Source organism: Musca autumnalis, unplaced genomic scaffold (assembly GCF_047663935.1).
Source record: "Musca autumnalis isolate F117 unplaced genomic scaffold, ASM4766393v1 scaffold_2, whole genome shotgun sequence".
Lineage (NCBI taxonomy): Eukaryota > Metazoa > Arthropoda > Insecta > Diptera > Muscidae > Musca > Musca autumnalis.
In genome coordinates this window covers 222,254,463-222,279,142 of record NW_027411755.1, presented here as the reverse complement: position 1 = coordinate 222,279,142, position 24,680 = coordinate 222,254,463, and the positions used below count along the sequence as shown (strand labels likewise).

The 24,680-nt window shown below is 35.4% G+C and overlaps 1 protein-coding gene across 1 annotated transcript in view; it reads right to left on the bottom strand.

The window, feature by feature from the left end:
* Nucleotides 1-24,680, bottom strand: part of dpr3 (defective proboscis extension response 3) — a 155,700-nt gene that overhangs the window by 115,676 nt on the left and 15,344 nt on the right. Inside the window, exon 2 of the mRNA XM_073966326.1 lies at nucleotides 4,451-6,004. Within this exon, the coding sequence (XP_073822427.1) occupies nucleotides 4,451-5,657 (1,207 nt within the window). The 5' untranslated portion in view covers nucleotides 5,658-6,004. The remainder of the gene's footprint in view (nucleotides 1-4,450; nucleotides 6,005-24,680) is intronic.

The window sequence follows — 24,680 nt, the reverse complement described above, 5'->3', positions numbered from 1 at the left end:
GAATGGATCGACATTGACCATTATGGAAGTGGATCTGCATATGGGGTTTTTACACCCTTCGGGCTGTTTGCTCAAGAAGTATGGACTTGCCCCTGAAAAAAACATTTACCATCGTAACTGAGGCAGCGAATGAAAGTTGCTTCAACAAAAATCAAAGTGATTCGATATCAGGTCTTTATGTGAACTTATCCGAAATTTTGTGTGGGATGGAGTGGACAAATATGGAGTTGGCACGATGGAGTGGACAAAAATAATCCATATTTGAACCTGATCTATACCTGGTAGATATATTAGGATGTGTAAAGTATGGACCAATTCGGCCACTCCCTTCAAGAGTTACCGTACCAACAATTTTTCCGAACATTTTTGAACTTTTGTGGGGGAGGTACCTAAAGCAGTGGACCGATATGGCTTATCTTCGAACTTAAACTATGTTTGGACAAAATATTACTAAGGCCAGACAGACGGACGGACATTGCTCAATCGACTCCAAATTGTCTGAAACACATTTCGTCCAAACATACTTGGAGTCTAAAACCATTATTTCGATGAGGCACATTTTGCGAGTATGAAAGTGTATATACCCTCGTTAGCATAAATGCTGAGGGTATAATAAAATGGAACACTCAGTGCTTTTTTATTACATATCATCTTCTGATGAAGAAGATGAAACAAATGTTAATTTAATTAGAAAACGAATCCGTAACAACAAATTTGAAGCATGAAATCGAAAAATGTATTCATTTAAATTGTATAAAAATATTTATTTGCAGATTTCGACAGAGATTCAGGCTGACGAAGGAGGCTTTCAATTATGTCTTTTCGTGTTCGCAATTTCAGGGAACAATTTCATCATCTGTCCCACCAACATTGCAGCTGGCAGCAACGCTCCCCTCCCAAAAGAGGGGAAGTGGCGGTTTCCAGCACACCGTATGCAATGATTTCCTCTTAGGTTTGAGCCAGAGTACAACGTCAAAAATTGTGAAGCCTGTTGTGAATCAAATGGAGCAAAAGCTATGCCCACAACATATCCACTTTTCTCCGGAACAATCGAGTGCTTGCAAGGAGTTATTTTATACCAACAATTGGAAGAAAAACATAGAAAACATGAATGAAAGTTGTGCAGCTTCATACAGAATACATATTTGGAGGAAAGATAATTCTTTTTCCTGTTGATTTCAAATCATATTACGTTGTTTTTGTGTTAAATTTCCATTTAAAACAGTTAACAACAATAATAAAAAACAAGTGAGCCAAGGCTATAGTCGGGTCGGGGCCGACTATGTGATACCCTACACCACTACCCCTGTTCATAAGCTTTTGACTAATAAAATTCAAAATATTAAAATTGGGATAGCTTAGCGCCTTTGCTCTGAATGTCTTCATTAACACAGGTCAATTTTTTTAAAACGCATTTAAGTGCATCGACAGTACAACCCAAATAAAAAATGGAAAAGTGGGATGTATGCCAACCATCAATAGGCTTCTTTCTCTGTTAGACCCCCGTCAACCCCCAAACTTTCGTGAGGATCCGAATAAAATTTCGTAGTGTGATTGCACAAAAATGGAAAAAGGGATGCATTACCGACTATTGCGATATCTCTGTTGTTTGACAACCTATGACAAGCTACTTCACATCGTTGTAAAGGTGATATTTTCTACTTTCCTTGCCAGGTTTTGCTTTCGATATATTAACTTTGAAATAAAACGTTGGTCTTTTTTCCAAATATTTTTTTTTTCACATTCCGACCCCTGACTAATATCCGACCATTATCAAAAATCAAAAGGTTTTTTCCTCTGTGGGACCCCCAATAACACCCAAAATTTCGTGACGATCCAAATAATATTGCGACCTGTAGCGTGATTTCCAAAAAGTGGAAAAATGGGATGTATTACCGACTATTGCGATATCTCCGTTATTTGGAAACCTACGCCAACCTGCTTTACATCATTGTAATGATGGGATTTTTTACTTTCATTGTCAGACTTTGCTTTTGGAAGGTCCCGAACCAAAGCTGTGATAATCGTCGTTATTATTAAAATCGCAAAAATACAACTGTACTTAGCGGCTATTGCAATATATTCGTTGTTTGATCACCTACAAGAGCCTACTTTACATCATTAGAAAGCCGATATTTTCTACTTTCATGGCAAGGTTCTGCTTTTGGTATACCCCATATTAAAGCAGAGATATTCGCTTAGGAAAAAAACGTTGTCTTTTTCTCCAAATAAGTTTTTTGCCCATTACGACCCCTAAATATTATCCGGCCATCACCAAAATCAATAGGCTTCTTTCTCTGTAGGATCCCCATTAGCCCCCAAAATTTCGATCCGATCAAAGTTGCGACCTGTAGCGTGATTTCCAAAAAAGTGGAAAAATGGGATGTATTACCGACTATTGCGATATCTCCGTTATTTGGTCACCTGCGCCGACCTAGTTTAGATCATTGTAAAGATGGGATATTCTACTTTCATAGCCAGGCTTTGCTTTTGGAAGATCCCCAACCGAAGCTGTGATATTCGTCATTATTATTAAAATCGCAAAAATAAAAAGTTGGGTTCTATTAGCGGCTATTGCGATATATTCGTTGTTTGATCATCTACGACAACCTACTTTACATTATTAGAAAGGTGATATTTTCTACTTTTATTGTCAGGTTTTGCTTTTGGTATACCCCGTATAGAAGCTGAGATATTCGCTTTGAAAAAAACGTTGTCTTTTTATCCACATACGTTTTTTGCCCATTCCGACCTCTAAATATTATCCGACCATCACCAAAAGGCTTCTTCCCCTCCGGGACCCCCATCAACATCCAAAATGACGATCCGATCAAAATTGCGACCTGTAGCGTGATTACAAGGTTTAGATGGACAGACGGACGGACTGACGGACGGACACACATAGCCAGATCGACTCAGCTCGTCGAGACATTCATTTTGGTACATATAAGTATGGGTCTACGACCATTATTTCGATGCGTTACAAACTTTTTGGCCAAAACCAACTTATAATACCCTCCCCACATAGTGGTGTAGGGTATAATTAACTTTGTTACTATGTATTATGTATCGTGTAGTATGAACGGGTTAGTTCGTGTACGTAATTGTGTGAGCGAACAACGTAATCCAAATGCCGGTGTGAACATGACATAATTCCTTTCATTTAATTTTTTTTCTTTCACATTTATTTGCCAATTTATCTTTTGTTCTATAAAACGAAAGCAACGACCAATTTGCACATTTCACTTCTTTTTTCTTGTTCCTTTTGTTTGTCTCGTAGGTAATTTAGCTACGAGTAAAGTCTCGCAAATATTTTACCGATAAATCGATAATTTTGCTCGATATCGAATGTTATCATACCAAATTCGAGTACTCGGTTCGAAACAACTCGATATCGATAGTTGATCGTAGTTTAATACAACAAAAAAAATCAAGAAAATCGAAGAGTACAGTCATTGTTAAAAATTGATTTTAAATATTAAATCGCGATTGCATCCAAGCCCACTGTGCAACTTTTTTCTATTTTTATTAATTAGCTGATAAAACAGCAAAAAATACAAAAAAAGACTGAAATTGTGGACAAGAAACTTCCCAGCAAAATTTGAAGGAAGGGGTTCCATGCGATGACGTGATTTCATGGCATGTTTTGAATTGGTTCAAACGAAGTCGTGAAAGATCCGAGCATTTCATTATCATATGAAACAATGCAAAGGAAGTCGTGAAAGGTCCCATCGTTTCATCAGCTTTTGAACCCATGCAAAAGAAGTCGTGAAAGATCCGATCTTTTTATCAGGATTTGAACCCATTCCACCGATCCAATAAAGATGAATTTTGTGGTTTTATTTATAAAATTTTTGCTAAATATATAAGTTTAAATATTTACGATAGGCTTGATATTGTCGGAGACTCGAAATCACAACAAACGTTGTTAAAACTTTCGATAATGATAATGTCATTGCAAAGGGTTGGTGAAAATGACATGACAAAGCATTGATGGAAATGACATGCTAAAGCATTGGTGTAAATGACATGCTTTGGTTCGACAAATGAACAGCATCTTTTGGGGTCCACGCTCATATATGCCAGCTCACTTGCACCCATGATTGAATGGCATCTTTGGCATCGAACGTTTTGCTGGGTTATTATCCGTTTAAATTTAGCATATTTTATGGTGGAGGGTATACAAGTTCGGCCCTTGTTTCGCATAGAATTTTTTCCTCTATGTTCTTCTGTTACAGTTTTATTAATAAGATTTATTCCCCTTGGTTAATTTCTAACATAAAACCAAAATAATAATTTGGATTAAAAATGTTGTCCGCATTTTTTGTGGGTGAGTAAGGGGATTCTTTCCAGTGTCACAATATACCAACAATTTATGTAAACAATTTAGTTTACTTTTATTTTATATATACGAAAATGTTAAAATATAAAACAACAACAACAAACTTACCATTATTGTGGCATACGCTGAGAACCAACAATGTCATAAGTATTCCACGAAACATTTTACTCCCTAGGGTTGGGCCTGCATTACAGGATACTGCTGTTGATGTTGACGTTGTAGAGGCGTATTGCAGGCTTTGGCGAAAAATTGAAAAGGGCCATAGTTGCAAACTAAAGCTATGCTTTGCACCATCAACGCTATTAATCTTATTTGTGGTGCATGAACTAGAAGAAGTAGAAGCTGGTGGTGGGGCTCCGAAGACAACATTTGAATATGAGCAGGTGGTTGGTGGCAGCATCAACTCGGTTTTTGTTTTCATTAGTCCGCGTATTACATGTTCTGGTTCTCGTTCTGTACCTAGCTGTTCATGGGAGGCTAATATATCTTTACACTCCCATGGTGTTGCTAGACTGCAGCAGCACACAGTAGCTGGTGCAGCTTGCTGGCATTGTTTGCTTTGTTTCGAATTTAATTGAACTGTTTTGCAGTTTCCTTTTCCGCTAATATAAGTTGTCGTTTCTCCTGTGGGTAAACCAAACTCTGGCATTGCTGGTTGGGCAACAGTTGTTGCTTCTGGTGTTTGGGCTGATGTTTTTAAGGGCGGCAACGATGATGCTGGTGGGAGGCTTGATGATGATGATGATAATAATGAAAACCTTGTTGCCATTGTACAGTTGCTTCCATGGTTTTGGCAGCATTCCCCCTTATTGTTTATGGAAGATTTGTTATTAATATTTGTCGTGCTGTTACAATTTCTACTCTTGTTGTTCGTGCAGGGCGTGGGATTTTTCTTATTGCCACCGTTACTCTTTAAATTATTTACAAAAATTTGTTCCACATGTTGTTTCTTTTCCTTTTTATTTACATTAATTTTACAATATCGTGTTATTGAAGCAGCAGTAGGAGTTGCTGCAGAATATGAAACAGCCGTATAATTGAAAGATTTTATAGAATTTACACTGTTTGTCGTCATTGTGCTATTTGTGCTTGGCGTTGACACATTTGGTGTAGTTGTTATCCTCGTCATCATCAACCTCTCATTACTGTTTGTGTTATTTGTTAAGCCATTTCTGTTTTCACAACGTCTACGTTTCTTCTTACGTCTTGAGGTTTTCCTTCCCTTATTATGTAATGGCAAAACTTTATTTAATTCAATCACTGGTTTTCTTGCTCTGCTTTGAAGTTTTTTCAACATTCGTAAACATAATTTCATATTGTTGTGAATTTTTCGACAGAGTATTGGAGGTAATTATTTTTCTAAGGAAAATATTTTTCTTTGTTTTTATTTTCTCTCAAAGAGCATATTTGAAGATTTCATTTGAAATGCATTGTGTGTAATTACATTTGTTATCCACATTAAAATTGAGTTTGCTTTCATAATTCAATTATCGATGTCTTTTGTATGTGTGTTGTTTTAAGAAAATTTTTCAATTTTCATTTATTTGATAAAAATTATTTTCTTTTTGTTAAGCTCCAATTTCCTTTATGTTTGTTAATTTAATTGTCTTTCCACATAGATTGAATGTTGGAATTCTTTAATACATATTGATAAAATATTTCCTGTAATTGACAGAAGAAATAAAAATTATATGAAATATTATATATCTTTAATCGGATTTTATCTAAATTAAATTATTAGATTCACGTTGGCAGTTTTGTTGAGATGTGTGTTTTACTTACTATTTGTATGTAAGTCAATCTTAGTCTCATATTTGTTGTTTTCAAATTTAAAAACAACAAGGATGTAGTTAAAATTGATTACTTTAGGGGATGGCAGAGAAGAGTAGTTTCGTCCTACGCGACTTGGACTCATCAGTTCTCTTAGTTCTTTGTATTGAAACAAATAACCCTTCCCCAATTTTATGAAAGTCCAGGAACCCAAATCTTGTGTTAGGAAAATTCGAAATAAACATGGTAGTTTGTGGAGCCTGGTCGAATTTTTGTTCGGTTAAAAAATTGCCAAAACATTCAAAGTAATTTTGGTTGAAAAATAAGGCTAAACCCTCCAAATACCCCAATGTAGACAGGGTCTTCATACCGTGGCAGACACAACGAAATTTTTATAAAAATATTAAGTTTGTTTTATTTCATACATTTGAATATTTATTTGAAATAAAATTTTATTAATAAAGTATCATGTGGACATGGTACTTTATTAAGTTCAAACCTTCTTTTACTTTTTCTTATTTATAATATACTAGCAAAGTGCCCACTACTTCGTACGCGGAAAGATATAAAAAACAAATTAACAATATCTAATATGGAAATGGCGAACACTGAAAATTGTGTTGTACTAATACCAATTTCGATAAATATTTATTTTTATTTAAGTACTGTTCGTACCACTTCAGTTCGATTTTCAAAGAAATATCTCACCCTTACCCAACAACAGCACGTCACATTTTTGAGCCGTTTCGATTAAGGGCTTTATGTCCTAGGAAATTAAAACATTCTTGTAAAGCAATAAACCAATTTCGGTAATTTTCGTAGCATTAAAAAAGGTATTTCCAATACCATTTCAGCCATAAGGGAACCTCATAACAAATTCCAGAATTTTTACTCATTTGAAAAAAAAAACTCGTTATATTATTGTTCTTGCTATAAGAAAATGGTACCAAATTTAGTAAATTTCGTAAATCTTTGTATAACTTAAAAAAAATTACCATCGTAAATCAACCATTTATAACAACGGTGATTCTCATTTCCAGCTCTGTCAGTTCCCTCAAACCCAATTATAGTACCTTTCATATAAATACATAAGAACGTAGGGGATGAAAGATATCAAGGAACGGTCCTGACTATGAAAAACGAAAGAAAAGAAAAACAAATCCCTCTAAAGTTGACGACCCCGCAAACGTTTTAAGGACCATGATCTGCGAATCTGCACCCGGAATGTGCGCACTCTTTAATGAGAAGGTGCAGTTTACGCATTGGCAGATGTACTTGAAAAGTACAAGGCCGACATTACTGCCATACAGGAAATACGATGGAACGGGAAAGGCGTCACAACAACACCTAAAGGTGACGCACTGTATTATAGCTGCCCTGACACAAAGCATGAGTTTGGTTGTGGATTTTTAGTTGGTCGGAGGTTAAAACTCCTGGTCTCCAGCTTCACACCCGTCAATGAAAGACTTGCTACAATTCGAATAAAAGCTAATTTCTTCAACATCAGCTTTTTTTGCGCTCATTCTCCCACTGAAGACAAGGACGAATAGACCAAAGATATATTTTATGAGCGCTTAGAAGAAACATATGGCCATTGTCCTGCCCATGACATTAAAATTATACTAGGCGATTTTAATGCCAAAATTGGAAAGGAGAATATCTTTGGCCCAACAGTCGGGAAATTCAGTCTCCACAGCGAAACATCTGACAATGGTATGAGGCTGATAGACTTTGCAGCTGCAAAAAACATGATGGTTAACAGAACCAGATTTAAGCATCTCGATGTTCATAAGAGTACCTGGCTGTCGCCAGATCGAAAAACAAGAAATCAAATTGATCACGTTATGATAGATGGAAGAAATGCATCGAGCGTGTTGGATGCACGTCTCGGACCACTACCTTGTTGCAGCAAAGGTATGTACCAGATTAAACGTAGCAAACAAATTGCGAACAAACACAACACGGAAGTTGGGCATCGGTAAGCAATCACAACAGATAGCCACAGCATATTCCACTCAACTGGCCCAATTGCTTAATCAAAGCACTCCTCGTCTTGATAACATATCAGGACAATGGCAAAACATTGCCCACTCCATGCAAAAGCCGTAAAATCAGTACTTGGATACCAGTGACCTCCACCAAGAAATCCGTGGTATGACCAGGAGTGTCGTGCTGCTACCAAAGAGAAAAATACTGCAATCAGTAGCAACGCGTATAGCACGAGAGAGGTATCTGGAGAAAGGAGAGAGGAGAAACGTCTTTTCCGCAGGAAAAAGAGAGAGATGGAAAAGCGGGAATGTGAACAAATCGAGATGTACAGGAGACAGCATGACAGCATGAAGTCCGGAAATTCTACCAAAGAGTGAAACATCAAACTAATGGCTTTGGCACTGGCACATCCTCCTGTAGAGACCAGCAAGATAACTTGGTAACTGATACAGATAGTGTGCTAAGGATATGGAAATAGCATTTTTCCCACGAAGATACCACAAATCCTATCCCAGAAGATGGTATTGAATGTATACCACCCGGACAAGATGAGGTAAAGTCAGCAATAAACCGGCTGAAGAATAATAAGGCACCAAGAGCCGATGACCTACCAGCCGAGCTGTTTAAAACCGGAGGAGACACGCTGATAAGGTGTATGCATCAGCTAGTTCGCTCTATCTGAAGAACGCCCGTCCATAAGAAAGGAGATAAGACTTTATGCTTCAACTGCAGGGGCATAAGTCTTCTCCCTATCGCCTACAAGATAGTGTAAGGGATATTGTGCGAACGACTAAAGCCCATGGTCAACGAAATAATTGGACCTTACCAATGCGGCTTTAGACCTGGCAAGCTTACCATCAACCAGATATTCACCCTGCGGCAAATCCTGGAGAAGACCCAAGATGCAGGTCGACACCAACCACCTTTTTGTCGATTATAAGGCAGCCTTCGACAGCCCGCTGCGTTCAAAGGTATCCCAAGCCATGTTTGTTAAAATAGAAAAGAACCTCTCCGAAGAGTTTTGTACCAAAAGAGGTTTCAGGCAAGGAGACAGCCTTTCGTGTGACCTTTTCAACATCCTGCTAGAAAAGGTTATACGAAAGGCAAACGTCAAAAGAAGTGGCACAATCTACACCAATAGCCACATGCTACTTGCTTATGCTGATGATATAGACATCATGGGACGATCATTAAAGAAGTAACCGATACCTTTATGAAGGTCCAAAGAGAATCTGCTAAAGTGGGTCTGGCGGTAAACGGCGAGAAGATCAGGTTGATGGTGTCGACGCGCAATGCATGAATTGAGCTCGGACCAACTGTTGGAGTTGGTTCCTATAATTTTGAGGTAGTAAAAGACTTCGTATACCTCGGCACCGTCGTAAAGACAACAAATGACATCAGTTGGGAAATAAAAAGAAGAAGCACTAAACAGAGAGAATTGGAGATATTTTCTTAGTTCGGTCTATGGAACAAATGTTCTGTAATGGGCCAGCTAAGTAAGTAAGTACAAAAGAACGAATTTCCGAAACTTCCTCCTAAAATTTCAAAAATACCTGCTATCTCCTTTACACGAATAACAAATTATACCAAATTTTGTACCATTTAGAACTTTTCATAGTATGCATTTCCAAAACCATCTCCATATCTTAAAACCACATTCCAACAATGACACTACGAACAAATTTTAGAAGTCCAGCTCTGTCCCTACACCCGATACAACATTTATACCGCTTTAGTACTTTTCGTAAGTTTATGGTAGGTATTTCTTAAAACCCATCCATATACCGACGTTACACACCAATATTCACCCTAACTCCAAAAAAATACAAATTCCAGCTCTGTCCCTACGCCCAACAACAAATTCAGTACCATTTAGTAATTTTCTTATATTCACGGTACGTATTTCGACAACCACATATCTCAACCCTACACTTGCATTAATACCAAATTAAAACGGTAATCTTAATTTCAAGATTCCATCGTTATCCGTTATCCAAAGTCAACATGTACAAAATTTAGTAATTTTCGTACACATAAATAGGAATTTCCAAAATTACCTCCATATATCATTCCTACACTCCAACAGCAATCTTAATTCCAAATTTCAGGATTCCAGCTCAATCCGTTCACCCTAATCCAAATTGTACCAAATTTAGTACCATTTTGTACATTTCGTACACATGCGTATACTATTCCAAAAGCACCTTCTTATATCAACCATACTTTTAAACCTTGATTTTTTAATTCCAAATTTCAGCCTATTAGCTTCATCCTTTCACAAAATATGAATTGGTAAGAAATTTAGTACATTTTGGTACGTTTCGTACACTTATATTTCGAATATCCAAACTTTGGTACATCTATCCTACACTTCATCAGTGACCCTCACTCCAAATTTCAGTATTCTAGCCCTACCGGTTCGCCAAATACGAATTGTACCATATTTAGTACCTTTTAGTAATTTTCGTATCAGAAACGAAGCCTTATCTGGCACCTTCGGACCAAGGGTAACCCTCACCCATAATTTCAAGATTCTACCTTTATCCATTAAGCCTGGGCGTTGATTATCACTCAGTGAGTCCCTCATCATTACTGAACTCTTTTATAAATGTTCACGCCGGATTTCCCCAACTGGCAACCTTAATTCTATTTTTCTATATTTGCATTCGACATCCCTAATTCTGCTCAGAGTTGTCTCTTGTATGATCTCTCCCTGAATTTTCTAACTAAATGTACGCTCTCTTTATCTCTTTGCAATTTCTTATTGCCTTTGTAATTTCCTTTATAATAAACTCACTTGTTACCAGAATACCAACCACTATTGTTGTCAATTCGGTAAGCGATTTATTCAAATCTCCAAATTTGAATAACTAAATAAAGAACCACTACTGTTCTTTCCAAACCACTTTCACGCCCGTTTATTTTTCTTCCACTCATGCCAAAACTGCAAACTAGACGAAAATATTGCGAATTCCAAGAAATATTTTCCTATCCAAACCACAGCAGTATATCCAGCTTTTTATTCCGCAGAAATACTCACAACTGGCATTTTAAATAAGCATAGATAATTTTTGGAACCCTAGTGCGTATGATTATTGTAATAATTATTCTACTTGATAACAATCATACGCACTTGTATTTCAACTCCAATTTTTCTTTGCTTTTTTTCTTTTCTTTTCTTTTCTTTTAGTCGAATAATATGACTTTTTCAAGATGCCATATCTCTGTAACCGTTGGTTGGTATGATACAAGACTACGATGTTGTAGAAATGTCATACCCTAATATGCATACTTACGTATGTCGTCGAATTGTAAATACAACCAGAAAATTCGTTTGTCGGTTGCTGTTATGACCACTGCAGTAAAAATAATAAAATGTTGCGGAAATACCGACTTGAGTTGTGTTGTAGTAATGTTGAAATTTAACGAACGAGAGGAAAACATATGTGTGTACATTGTAGACGATCTCTTGTGCATTGTTCTATGTTAATGGCATGGTAACATAAAAAGGCTTTAAACCATGGAATTGTAATTGTATATATGTAAATATACATAAATATATGTACCTAAGTATGCACGCTATAATGAAATGGATTTTCCTTGTTATAATTTATTGAAATTTTAAAGATGAAGACTTTTGAGCAACTGAGGACACTTGGGGCGATAGACTCAAGGCAAATATTTACACATATACATAAATTGTGAATGTAGGTTCATATATTTATATGGCCCCATATAACAGTACCCGATATAAGATATTTGGAATGTTTGAGCTGCACTTTGCAACTTAATTAGTTTTAAATAGACATGTTGTGTGTTGCATAGGAATTCTTATGAAACTAATAATAGACCCACGTTTAAGTTATGTCCCCAATTCTGCCCGAGTTCAGTATAATAATTCTTATTTAGTTATGTTTAAAACATACAAATAAAAAATCATTACACCACCGATCTAAAGCCGCAACACCCATAAGTATTTTCAATACTTTAATGCCAATCAAAACAATGTAAATATTTACAGTTTCAAATTACTATTGTATTTTGACAAAAAGTCCACATTTCTATATTTAATTCAATATATTTAATTAAATCAATACGATAGAGAAAATTGTAATCAATACAATCTCTGTGGCTTTATTCAATTATTTATTAATATTTTTAGGTTTTGTTATGAGTGGATTTTTATGAGATTTTATGAGTTTATGAGATTTTCTGTCACTGGCCAGTTTTCGTTTTTATTAGAATAACCTAATTTATTTGATTATCTGCCTTTTTGCTTCAATCCCAAACATACAAATTCATATATCTATAGATATCACTGATGCAGAAAATAACATTAAAATATTATTTGATAAATTAAATACTCAATTGTGTTCGTTGCATTTTTGGCATTTCATTTAATGTCATTGACTAGAATAAATTATATGATGCTGTAAACAGTGGTCCTGTCCACAAATTTAAATAGGTTTTTGTGAAATAGCACGTACTAATCTCCGTGTCGTGCTAATTAAGCAATATAAGTGAAAAATAATTTGAATTTTTCAGTTGATTTAAAATTATTACTTAATAATTTTTTGTGCACTTTATTTTGAATGTAAACAGTTTGTATACCCTCAGCATTTATGCTAACGCACAGTGGATCCACCCATTGGCCAAAACTAAAAAAATTAATGTCAAAATTTTGGTACAACATCTGGCATCTCTGACAGCTATGACATGAACAACCTTTATTTTAAGCGCAAGTAAACATATCCAAAATATCGCGAAAGTAATACGTTTAGCAAAATATTATAGTGGATTTTGAAGGAGGAGGTAATAGCTTAATTTTCATTAAAAAATAGTGTTTTAGCATGTTGTGGAATCCTAGTTAGCTGCATATTTTTTTGTGTATTTTGTAATGCCAATCATATACTTAAATTGTAACCTAAGGTTTTAGACATGACGCCCGCCAGTGCCCACCTCTGGAATAATTTTCCAAAGTAGTTCATCGGTTTAAGATTATTCAGTATTAAAATCAGCTGCCAGACTATAAATGGTGGGCCGCTGACTAAAGCTGCCCTAGTATAGGATTTCTATGGATATATTAGCGTATAACTCTGTTATCCTACCACGTACATTAACATAATTGGTATCAGTGGCAATATGATGAAATCTTCTTCCAAATTTGTCTTGCGTTGGCGGTACGTGCCTTCCGCGTTTCTTGAAGAATCTATTTGAAATAGGTGTATATTGACTCATTTTTGATAGATGCTACTGAAATCAGATGCGCATCAACATCGTATGCACATTGCACGACTTTTACCCACATTGGCATTGTGCGATGCAACTGACGGCACACAATGGTCGCTGAGTGAAGCATCGAAATATGCATAGATATTGAAAGAGATTGATTCGCTGTATCCAAAAGCATCAACTGATTTTAACCATGCAAAGCCGGAAAAGTGAGTGTGATTCTCATTCATATGGGAATACTAGACACTTAAAGAGTTCGGCTTTTCGCTAAAAAGGCATCATTTCAAAAAATGAGAAGCCAATTGATAATTCCCTTCGACGGGATGAAATCATGATATTGGTAGCGATCAGTAAAATTTGCAACACTGTCAGTTCGTTTTGAAAAACATTACTCTCTGTAATAGAGGGTAATAAATGAAGTTGAGCCATTGGGGGAATACTCCAACTCAAGCAATCAAATGGAATACATTAATTATTGTATAGAATTTTACCGAAATAGTTGAAGAACTATCAAATTCTTTTCTAGTTTTTCTTATCATACCAAAAAATATATTCCAACAAGATGTTTTTTTCTTTTTTGTTGTTGCCATAATATGCAATTTTTATACCCAATCTCTATAAATTTGCTTTTTTTGTTTTGCCTTATTAAGGCGAATGTCAATTTTTAGAGTGATATTTGAATTAATTCTCTTTCGAGTTGAGCTGTTATGGCCTAAGAGGTACATTGGAAAATAAGGAATCCACCGAATCCCCACACATTCAATCATTATGCTACGTTTCACGGGTGGTTAGACCGATCATCAGGCATATTAGAATGTTAGTTTAGTGGGTGGACGAAGTTTAAGCTTGGAAACTAGCATTTATACCGCAAATAATTCGAAAATTGTATATTCGAATTATTTGTTTATTTTAATGTTAGTTATATAGTTCCAAACCTTTCCTATAGTCTTACAAATACTAAGGCAGCTTTTTTCCACCTTTATTTTATTTGTCCTTCTGTATCAAAAGATTTTGATAATCAATGGTTGTCATCGGAATCTTTGACAAGTTGATGGTGGCTTAAAATGCTAAGACGCCTGCAACCGTGTCACTTGGTTGTAAGAGTCCCAGGTTCGAATCCCAGACTGGCTCATGCTGAAATCATTTTTTGTTTTGCCTTTTTAAGGAGAAGGTCAATTTTTAGAGCGATATTTGAATTTATTCTCTTTCGAATTGAGCTGTTTTGACCTAAGAGGTACATTGAAAAAATAGGAATTAACTGAAGCCTCACACATTCAACCACTGTGCTACGTTTCACGGGTGGTTAGACCGATCATTAATGTACCTCAACTCGAAAGAGAATTAATTCAAATATCACTCAAAAGTGACCTGGGACTCTAACATCCAAGTGACACGGTTGCAGGCGTCTTAGCGTTCTAAGCCTCCATTAACTTGTCAAAGATTCGGTTGACAAATAGTGATGATCAAAATCTTCTGATACAGAAGTACAAATAAAATAAAGGTGAAAAAAGCTGCCTTAGTATTTGTAAAAAAGCATTGAAAAATAGGGTTACCAGCCAAGTCGGACTATAGGAAAGGTTTGGAATTAAATGACTAACACTAAAATAAAATAAATAATTCGAATATAAAAATTTTGAATGATTTGTGATATAAATGCTAGTTTCCAAGCTTAGCCTTCGTCCACCCACTAAAAACACCATTCAATATGCCTGATGATCGGTCTAACCACCCGTGAAACGTAGCATAGTGGTTGAATGTGTGGGGCTTCGGTGGATTCCTAATTTTTCAATGTACCTCTTAGGTCAAAATAGCTCAACTCGAAAGAGAATTTATTCAAATATCACTCTAAAAATGACCTTCGCCTTAATAAGGCAAAACAAAAAAGAAATTTGTTTGTGCCTTACAGACTCAAAAACCGCTGAACCGATCTTCCTGAAATTTTTAGGGTATATTGCTACATCGCCTGGAATGAAAATAGGCCATTTAATTTTTTTAAATTCCTCGTTGATCTGGAGATACAGTATCAAAACCGGAGGTACCTCCAAAACATTTAGATTTTGTATGCAAATATCTTTAAAACTGTTACAGATACAATCTCCAAATGTGGTATATGTAAAGGAATTTGATGTAGAAATAAATTTACCAACTGATTTTCAAATCGGTTCAGATTTTGATATAGCTCCCATTTACATATATTTTCGGCGGACTTCTTTATTTCATGCACCAAACACGCTATGTATGTCCAATTTCAATGAAATTTGAATTGTGTGACGGAATTTGGTCTAGACATAAATGTGTCAAATTATATCGAAATCGGTTCAGATTTGAATGTAGATTCCATATATATTTTCGACCGATTTGAGGTATTTGATGCACCAAACACGCTATATATGACTAATTTCGTTGAAATTTGGAATATGTTAATGAATTTGTTTCAGAAATAAATGTGCCAAATGATATCGAAATCGGTTAAGATTTGAATATAGCCTTCATAAATATTTTCGGACGATTTCCTTTATTTTATGCACAAAACACGCTATATATGTATGTAAAATTTCAATGAAATTTGAAATGTGAGACTGGATTTGGTCTAAAAGAAAATGTGCCAAATTATATCGAGATCGGTTCATATCGGAATATGGCTCTCATATATATTTTCGGTCGATTTCATGTTTTTGATATGTATGTCCAATTTCAATGAAATTTTGAAGAAACTCAGAAATCAGTAGTAGTCATCAATATATACAGAAGTACATATAGTTGGGAAGGAACCGACCACGTCTACAGCTATTAAATATCATATATTTGAGAGACTTCTTCAGAAGATTTTTTTATGATATATCTGAATCATTATTTGAGTAAAAATTATAAATAAAAGTGGGAGTTATCCTAAGAGTAACTTAAGATATTACAATATGTTAAGTTGTATATGACCTGGAAAAAATGTACATATAAAAGAAATTAACACTATCCTCAAACTTAAGGTTTTCAAACCTGTTTCTTTTCTTAAATTAACTCACGTCCCTTTTTTGAAAACATTAAACTTTTAAAACTTTAGCGTTTTTGGTTGAATAATATGGCTAAAATACCGAAAATCGGGAGGCACCATTTTATAGTGGCTACATAACACCCTGGTCGTTTACCAACCATTCTATGTGGGTCCCAAAGTTAATAATAATAATAATTGTTCCACAAACATCCCATAAGGGACAGGGGAGACTTCTTCAAAGTTAATTAAAATGTCGATTTATCTTAAATTTGGAGATACCATTACATGAGGATTATGTTAAAACATCGATTTATATTATGAAGTTTCTAGATTAATGCCTAATTGTGGCGGGATCAATACCAGATAGTTAAACAGATAGATTATTAAGGTTTACACGGAGAATCCAAACAACGGACCAGCAACGCGGACTGAGTCAGCCAGTTTTCTTATAAAAATAAATAAGACATTTTTAAATAATTTATATGAGAATAAAAGCCGCTATAACTATTGTGCGCTTCTGCGCTTTTCAAATGGAATTGCAAAAGAAATTTCGTTTTTACCATATACACTTTCATACCGGCAAAATGTTTCTCATCTAAGTTGCGGTTTTAGACCCCAAGTATGTTTGGAAGAAATCCGGTTTAGACAATTTAGAGTCGATATATCAATGTCCGTCCGTCTGTATGGCTGGCTGGCTGAAGCGCACGAACGGATCAACCGCACAAAACATGGCCTTCTTAATATGTTATCTAAAAATAGTTCAAATTTAAAGATGAGCCACTCCTTCGGGTACCTCCCACACAAAATTTCGAAAATGTTCAGTCTCACTTCCAAAATGGACTATGTCGATCCATTCCTTCAGGTTCTCCTCCGCAATAGTCTTGAGTTCTAATCCAAATATGTATTTTTTCGGCAAGTTCATACGTCCAAAAAGGCCATAAAATCTGAAAACTGCCTAATAAATAATTATTGGAGGAAAGGATTTTGGTTACGTAGCCGGTATTCGATCCGATATTGTCAATAGATGAACGTTTCAATTCACGAGGTTATATCTCTGTCCACAAATCCGATTGCTAGTTTTTTTACTTTTTCAAAGGAGGAGTAATTTGCAAAGACAGCAAAGGCACACAGCGATCTTCACTGTAACGTTTTTTTTTAATGTTTTAGTTATACTATTATAAAAATGTTTGCTTGGTTATCTACACATTGCTTGATTATCTACACATAAAAATTAAAGCTAAATATTCATTGGTTACAATAAAATTCTATAATTATATCAGACATTTTATTTGTATGTTGTGGATAATAGAAATTAAACAAAACGCATTTAAATAAAAAGGTATATGTTTATTATAATTGATTTTAAAATTTCAACAAAAATTTTATTGACATAAATGGTATGTTTTCCGATCTCCACTTCTCTTCCAGAAGTGCTTTTAATATAATAAGATTTGGTTTGCTCACTGCAATTTTTCAAAACTGAATTTTGTGCATAACAAAAAATTATTTAAATAGCCTTTAAATACAGTATTAATGTGCATATAATTTATTTGTTTTGTATTCACAACATAGGCATCATGAACAAAAGATTTTCCTACAAAGTGATCAACATACATGGCGTTTAACCAAGCCATAATGGAGAGAGTTAAATAAAATACCAACGGCAAACGTGGTGACAGGTTTTATCTAAGTCACAACATTGGCACTTTCCACGAACTGATATTATACGAGTAAATCAATAAATGTCACCCAAAACAAAATGTGTCAATTTATAAAATATGTGTTGTTTACTTGTTTATTAGGAAAGAAAACAGTGTAAAACCAGTAAACATATTTATTGCCCTTGACCTACATTTTTCACAAATAACAACTTATATCCGAACTATTTCAACTTTCAATTTCTCTCTATTGTCAAATAAAACAATAGCATTTCCTTTTGGAATCCGCTATTGTTGTCAAACGCGAAAATATGTACTAAAAATATGCAAATAATGTTTCCGCTGTCAAAGGCAGCGCTTTCTTTTGCCCATTTACATTTGACCATGAAACAATAACAGCATTAATCTGTTCTTTGAATTTGCATTTTATGAGAAAATACAAAGAAAATCAAAACAATTGTTTTTAAATAAAACAAAGAAGTTTTGACAAGTAATGATTTAGATAGTTATGGGATGTGGTAATATTACACTTTTTGTTATATACTATATAATATAATTAATCCACGAACATCCCAGAACGGACGAGGGAGACTTCTTTCATATCAATGATATGGAATCTACTGTTTAGCGCCGAGTCCGAACGGCGTGTCTTACGACACCACTTTATAGAGAAGTTTTACAAATTTTGATGTTGCTCGGCCGGTTGAATCGAACCCACGATCTTCAACGTGCAAGGCGGGTGTGCATAAAATTTCACCACGGTGGCACCCGATATACTATGATTAAAAAAAAACAAGTAACAAGTAGAAAGTCGTTAAGTTCGGCCGGGCAGAACTTTTTATACCCTCCACCATAAAAAAGTCTTAATTAAAATTGAATAATTAGGGTCCTTTCACAATTTTACGTGTAACAACTTTTCGACAATGGTGAGTATATTAAAAACCCCGAAGGACAGATCCACCGTGAGTCGAACTTCCGCGTTATGGCGTGAGTAAGTTTTTGCAAAAGACCCTGTAAGCCATCATTAATTAGCATTATATCTTTGTTTGTTGTTTTTGTAGAACACTTAAGCAACAGTGAACAAATATATAACGCTAATTCCTGATGGCCCACAGGATCTCTAACAAAAATTTCATCACGCCAAAACGCGGAAGTTCGACTCACGGCGGACCTGTCCTTCGGGGTTCAAAATATACTCATCAAGGCCTTTCTTCCCCAAGAGGAATTTTTCGTGCCCCAGACTTTCACCTCCATTTTGTTGCACAGTGTTATCTAATCTAAAAAATGTGTTCAGCTAGGTGAAAGTTACCACCTTCGGGGCTATATCAAAGAAAAGTTTTATAGCTGCAGGAAACTTCAAGAGTCGAACCCACGATCTTCAACGTGCAAGGCGGGTGTGCATAAAATTTCACCACGGTGGCACCCGATATACTATGATTAAAAAAAAACAAGTAACAAGTAGAAAGTCGTTAAGTTCGGCCGGGCAGAACTTTTTATACCCTCCACCATAAAAAAGTCTTAATTAAAATTGAATAATTAGGGTCCTTTCACAATTTTACGTGTAACAACTTTTCGACAATGGTGAGTATATTAAAAACCCCGAAGGACAGATCCACCGTGAGTCGAACTTCCGCGTTATGGCGTGAGTAAGTTTTTGCAAAAGACCCTGTAAGCCATCATTAATTAGCATTATATCTTTGTTTGTTGTTTTTGTAGAACACTTAAGCAACAGTGAACAAATATATAACGCTAATTCCTGATGGCCCACAGGATCTCTAACAAAAATTTCATCACGCCAAAACGCGGAAGTTCGACTCACGGCGGACCTGTCCTTCGGGGTTCAAAATATACTCATCAAGGCCTTTCTTCCCCAAGAGGAATTTTTCGTGCCCCAGACTTTCACCTCCATTTTGTTGCACAGTGTTATCTAATCTAAAAAATGTGTTCAGCTAGGTGAAAGTTACCACCTTCGGGGCTATATCAAAGAAAAGTTTTATAGCTGCAGGAAACTTCAAGAGTCAAATTGAGGGTTGTTATATCAAAACAATGTAGACCCTCAAAAATGGACCCATGTTGACGAATTTTAGTGAAGAAATTTCGTGACCACAGAAAATTCCCGAAAATCGGGAGGTAAAGTTATTTGGGGGGATATACCAAAACATGTACCTATATTGACGATTATTTTTGAATAGACAAAATTGTAGCTAAAATTCTCAAAATACCGATCATTACAGATAGTTCGGTTAAAAATTGCAGCTAAAATTCTGAAAATACCGAAAATTGGGAGATACCGTTATATGGGGGCTATACCAAAACATGGACCTATGTTGACGATGTTTCGTTGGAGATGTTTTATGTCCACAGAGAAACTTAAATGTCAAATTACAGCTAGTTCGGTTAAAAATTTTAGCTAAAATTCTCAAAATACCGAAATTTGGGAGGTACCGATATATGGGGGCTATACCAAAACATGGACCTATATTGACGATGTTTCGTGGAGATGTGTCATGACCACTGAGAACCTCAAATGTAAATTGCAGATAGTTCGGTTACAAATTGTGGCTAAAATTCTCAAAATACCGAAAATTGGGAGGTACCGTTATAAGGGGGATATACCAAAACATGGACCTATGTTGACGATGTTTGGTGGAGATATTTCATGACCACTGAGAACCTCAAATAGCAAATTACAGCTAGTTTGGTTAAAACTTTTAGTTAAAATTCTCAAAATACCGAAAATCGGGAGGTACCGATATATGGGGGATATACCAAAACATGGACATATGTTGACGATGTATCGTTGGAGATGTTTTATGACCACTGAGAATCTCAAATGGCAAATTACAGCTAGTTCGGTTAAAAATTGTAGCTCAAAATGCCGAAATTTGGGAGGTAATGATATATGGGGGCTATACCAAAACATGGACCTATATTGACGATGTTTCGTGGAGATGTGTCATGACCGCTAAAAACCTTAAATGTCAAATTACAGCTAGTTCGGTTAAAAATTGTAACTAAAATGCTCAAAATACCGAAAATCGGGAGGTACGGTTATAAGGGGGCCATACCAAAACATGGACCTATATTGACGATGTTTGGTGGAGATGTTTCATGACCACTGAGAACCTCAAATGTCAAATTGCAGGTAGTTTGGTTGAAAATTGTGGCTAAAATTCTCAAAATACCGAAAATCGGGAGGTAACGTTATATGGGGACTATACCAAAACATGGACCTATGCCCCTTTTCTTTTGGGATATAAGTTTGTTGATCACTAGGAACCCTAAGTGCCAAATTATAGCTAATTCGGTCTGCAAATGTTGCGAAGAACGTCAAAATACCTCAAATCTGGAGGTACCGTTATATGGGGGCTATACCAAAGAGTAGACCGATATGGCCCATCTTCGAACTTAACTTGCCTATGAAAAAAGATCATCGGGTGCAAAATTTCAGCCCTCTATCTCAATTATTGCGGACGCTAGAGTGATTATAACCGACGGACATGGCGATCGTCTTAGAATTTTATCCTGATCAAGAATATATATACTTTATAGGGTCGCAAATGATTAGTTCGATGTGTTACAAACGGAATGACAAACTTAATATACCCTCCATACTATGGTGGAGGGTATAAAAAAGTATCAGTCGATGTTGCCGACGGAGATATACCCACGGGCTATATGAATTGAAACTTTCCTCTACTTCAGTTGTTCACCATGTCAGGAAGCATTGATTTGCCAACGAAAAACATAATATCGCTCTATACAGGACCATTGTGGGAGAGGTACCCTAAGGAGTAAACCGTCCCATATGTCCCATATGATAAACTCCAAATAGATTCAAAGTTTTGACCAAATCGGTTGCTCCCTTCAACAGATATAGCATTTACTATTTTTGGGCTATTTTCTCAGGAAGTGTGGATTTGAGCCTGAAAAAACTTGTAACGTCTTAATGGAGACAGAGAATACTAGTAGGTAAAACAAAAATCAAAGCGATTCGAGAGCAGGTCCTAAACTAAATTTTTCCGAAATTTTGTGCGGGAGGTGCCCGAAGGAGTGTCCATATTGGAACCTCATCTATGTCTGGTAGAAATTTCACGATGCGTAAAGTATGGACCAAATTGGTTACTACCTTTAAAAGTTATCGTTCACACAATATTTCTGAACATTTTCGGACTGTTGTGGGGGAATTTTCTAAAAATCATATTATTCTAGCCTAATTTTTATAATTGTCATTCGATTTAGCCGTACTTGATTGCAAATTTAGATTTTTACTTTGCGGATCTAATAAATCATTACTCCTGAAAATCCATCTACTAAAACGCGTGAAATTCCAAGGTTGGGAAATCACATAAAATTGTTTTTTAAAATATGGCGCATTTGATCGCGTTTTCTGCGGGTCGTTTCCAATGCAATGAAGAAACTAGTACAACATCTTCGTTTTTGCTGAAACAGAGATTTAAGAACTTCACTGATAAGGGAGTTACATTCATTTTATCCCAAAAAATAGTGAATGATGCTACATCCACGGTTCTTGATTGATCACCTTGAAATAGTTATATATCGATGTGGATTTTCATGGTGACATTGAAACCGCATGCGGGACAAAAATGTATGCACTTCGCACAAACTAGCGATGTTTTATAGGTTTTTTAATGCTAAGATGCAGCCGATGCTACATCTTAGCGTCCCAATTATATTTAAAAAAATATGTACAAATTAAAAGATATGGTCTTGCTGTACATGAAAATCACATGCTGACAAGATGATTTGATAATTACGCGATTAACACATATTTTTAAAAAGCAAAAGCAGCGTTTTGTTTGAGCTCTATTTCCGTTTAAGAAGCCTAATGATTTATCTCATCAAGCCGATAATTTTCCTTAATGGGAAGCCTTCTATGCAAATGTAGATAAAGCAAAATTCGCTCATTTTCTTGGGAGTTTGAAGAAAACTAAAAGAAGTACTTCTATAGATTTTTCCAATATTTTCAACTCTAGAATACATGCGAAAACTATTTTTTTTTTTCAAACCAAAATTTATTTTTTGTTACCCAAATATGGGCTTATTTTGTCTATAACAATATCAATATAATTTTTGCCTCATTTGATTCCCCGTAAAGTTTTTATTTGAAAATGTATTTTTTTGTAATTTTTGACGGACCTATATTTTTTTAAAAAGTCGTATTACATTTAAAATTTTGTCAATTGTTTGCAAATACCGCGAATACTGAGCAGGGTTTCGGAGTCGGTGTATTTTTGGCTCGATTTTTTTCACAACTCCGACTCCGGGTCGACTCGGAGGGTAAATTCCTTTACCGCTACAATTAATAAAATGTGCACAAATTTTTAAGTTTTTCATATATTTGGGCCCATATAGTCTAATCTGTTGATTTTTCCTAACATAGTATTTAGAAATAGCATCCGTTCGAATGCAATACTCAACTACAGAACATAAATATGAAGTAAAATTTGTCGGTTTTATCAGTTTTTCGAATGAGAATATTCTGGACGGAACTTTTATCCGTCAGAAAATATGTGAAAATGAAGGAGCAATACAAATCAAAAAGGCAGTAAAAATTATAAGCAATTCATGACCAGGTTTTAAAATGGATATAAGCCAACAGTTTAGAGTTCTTCGAGAGCCTCAAGAGGTGACACCGAAGCAAAAAAAGCCAAATAAAAACCATTTTTCATGATTTTTTTCGAAGACACCCAGGCTAAAAAAATGCCAAATAAAAATCCATTTTCATGACTTTTTCGAAGAAACACACGAAAAATAACTTCTTTCCTTCATCTGAAAGACTTACTAACTTAATCGGCTTTCTGAATTTTTTGTTGAAAAATGTTATGTATGTCGATAAGAAAACAAGTCAGAAAAGGCTATAGTCGGTACGGGGCCGACTATGTGATACCCTACACCACTACCTATGTGAATAATCTTTTCACTCGAAAACATTTCTTTTATGGATTAAATGTCACAAAGGACAATGAAAACAGGAAGAAATCGATTAGTTTTCAAATATAACCGTACCTAAAATCTTCTGAGCAACATTTTTGGTGAATATTTGGATCCTGAAAAACCTAATCTTGTAGTACTTACACTACGTTTCAAGAAATAAAGGACGAAAAAGACATGCAAGGCATTGAGTTAGAAGAATAAAATTTTATACAAAAGATTCGCCAATCGATTTGAATTTGAATTGAATATTCTGGACATAAATTTTGTAATCAAATTAGATATGAAAAGAATAGATTTCAAAGGACAGTAAATATCCTGTGATTCGTCCTTTAAATTTGTATAGTATACCATTTCCTAAAATGTTTTCTTCTAGCTCCTTTTTAAAATAAATAATGATTTTTGAAAAAAATGGTGTTTCGAATTTAATGTTATATTTCTAATTGTAGAAAAAATTGCCAGGAGTCGGAGTCGAGTTATTTTGTTTTTGACTCTGACTCCAGCAAAATTGCTCGACTGCGACTCGTAGATTCCAACTCCGAAACCCTGATACTGAGTAACATTTTACAAAGATTATGCAATCTTCTCACTGACGTCGATAAATTTTAAGTGACAATTGCGATCATTAAAATAAATAGCGGTTTAATAAAAATTTGTTCTTAAAAACAGAAGAAAAACGGCGATAACTTTTGTTTCAGACAGTTTGGAGTCGATTTAGCCATGTCCGTACGTCTGTCTGCCCGTC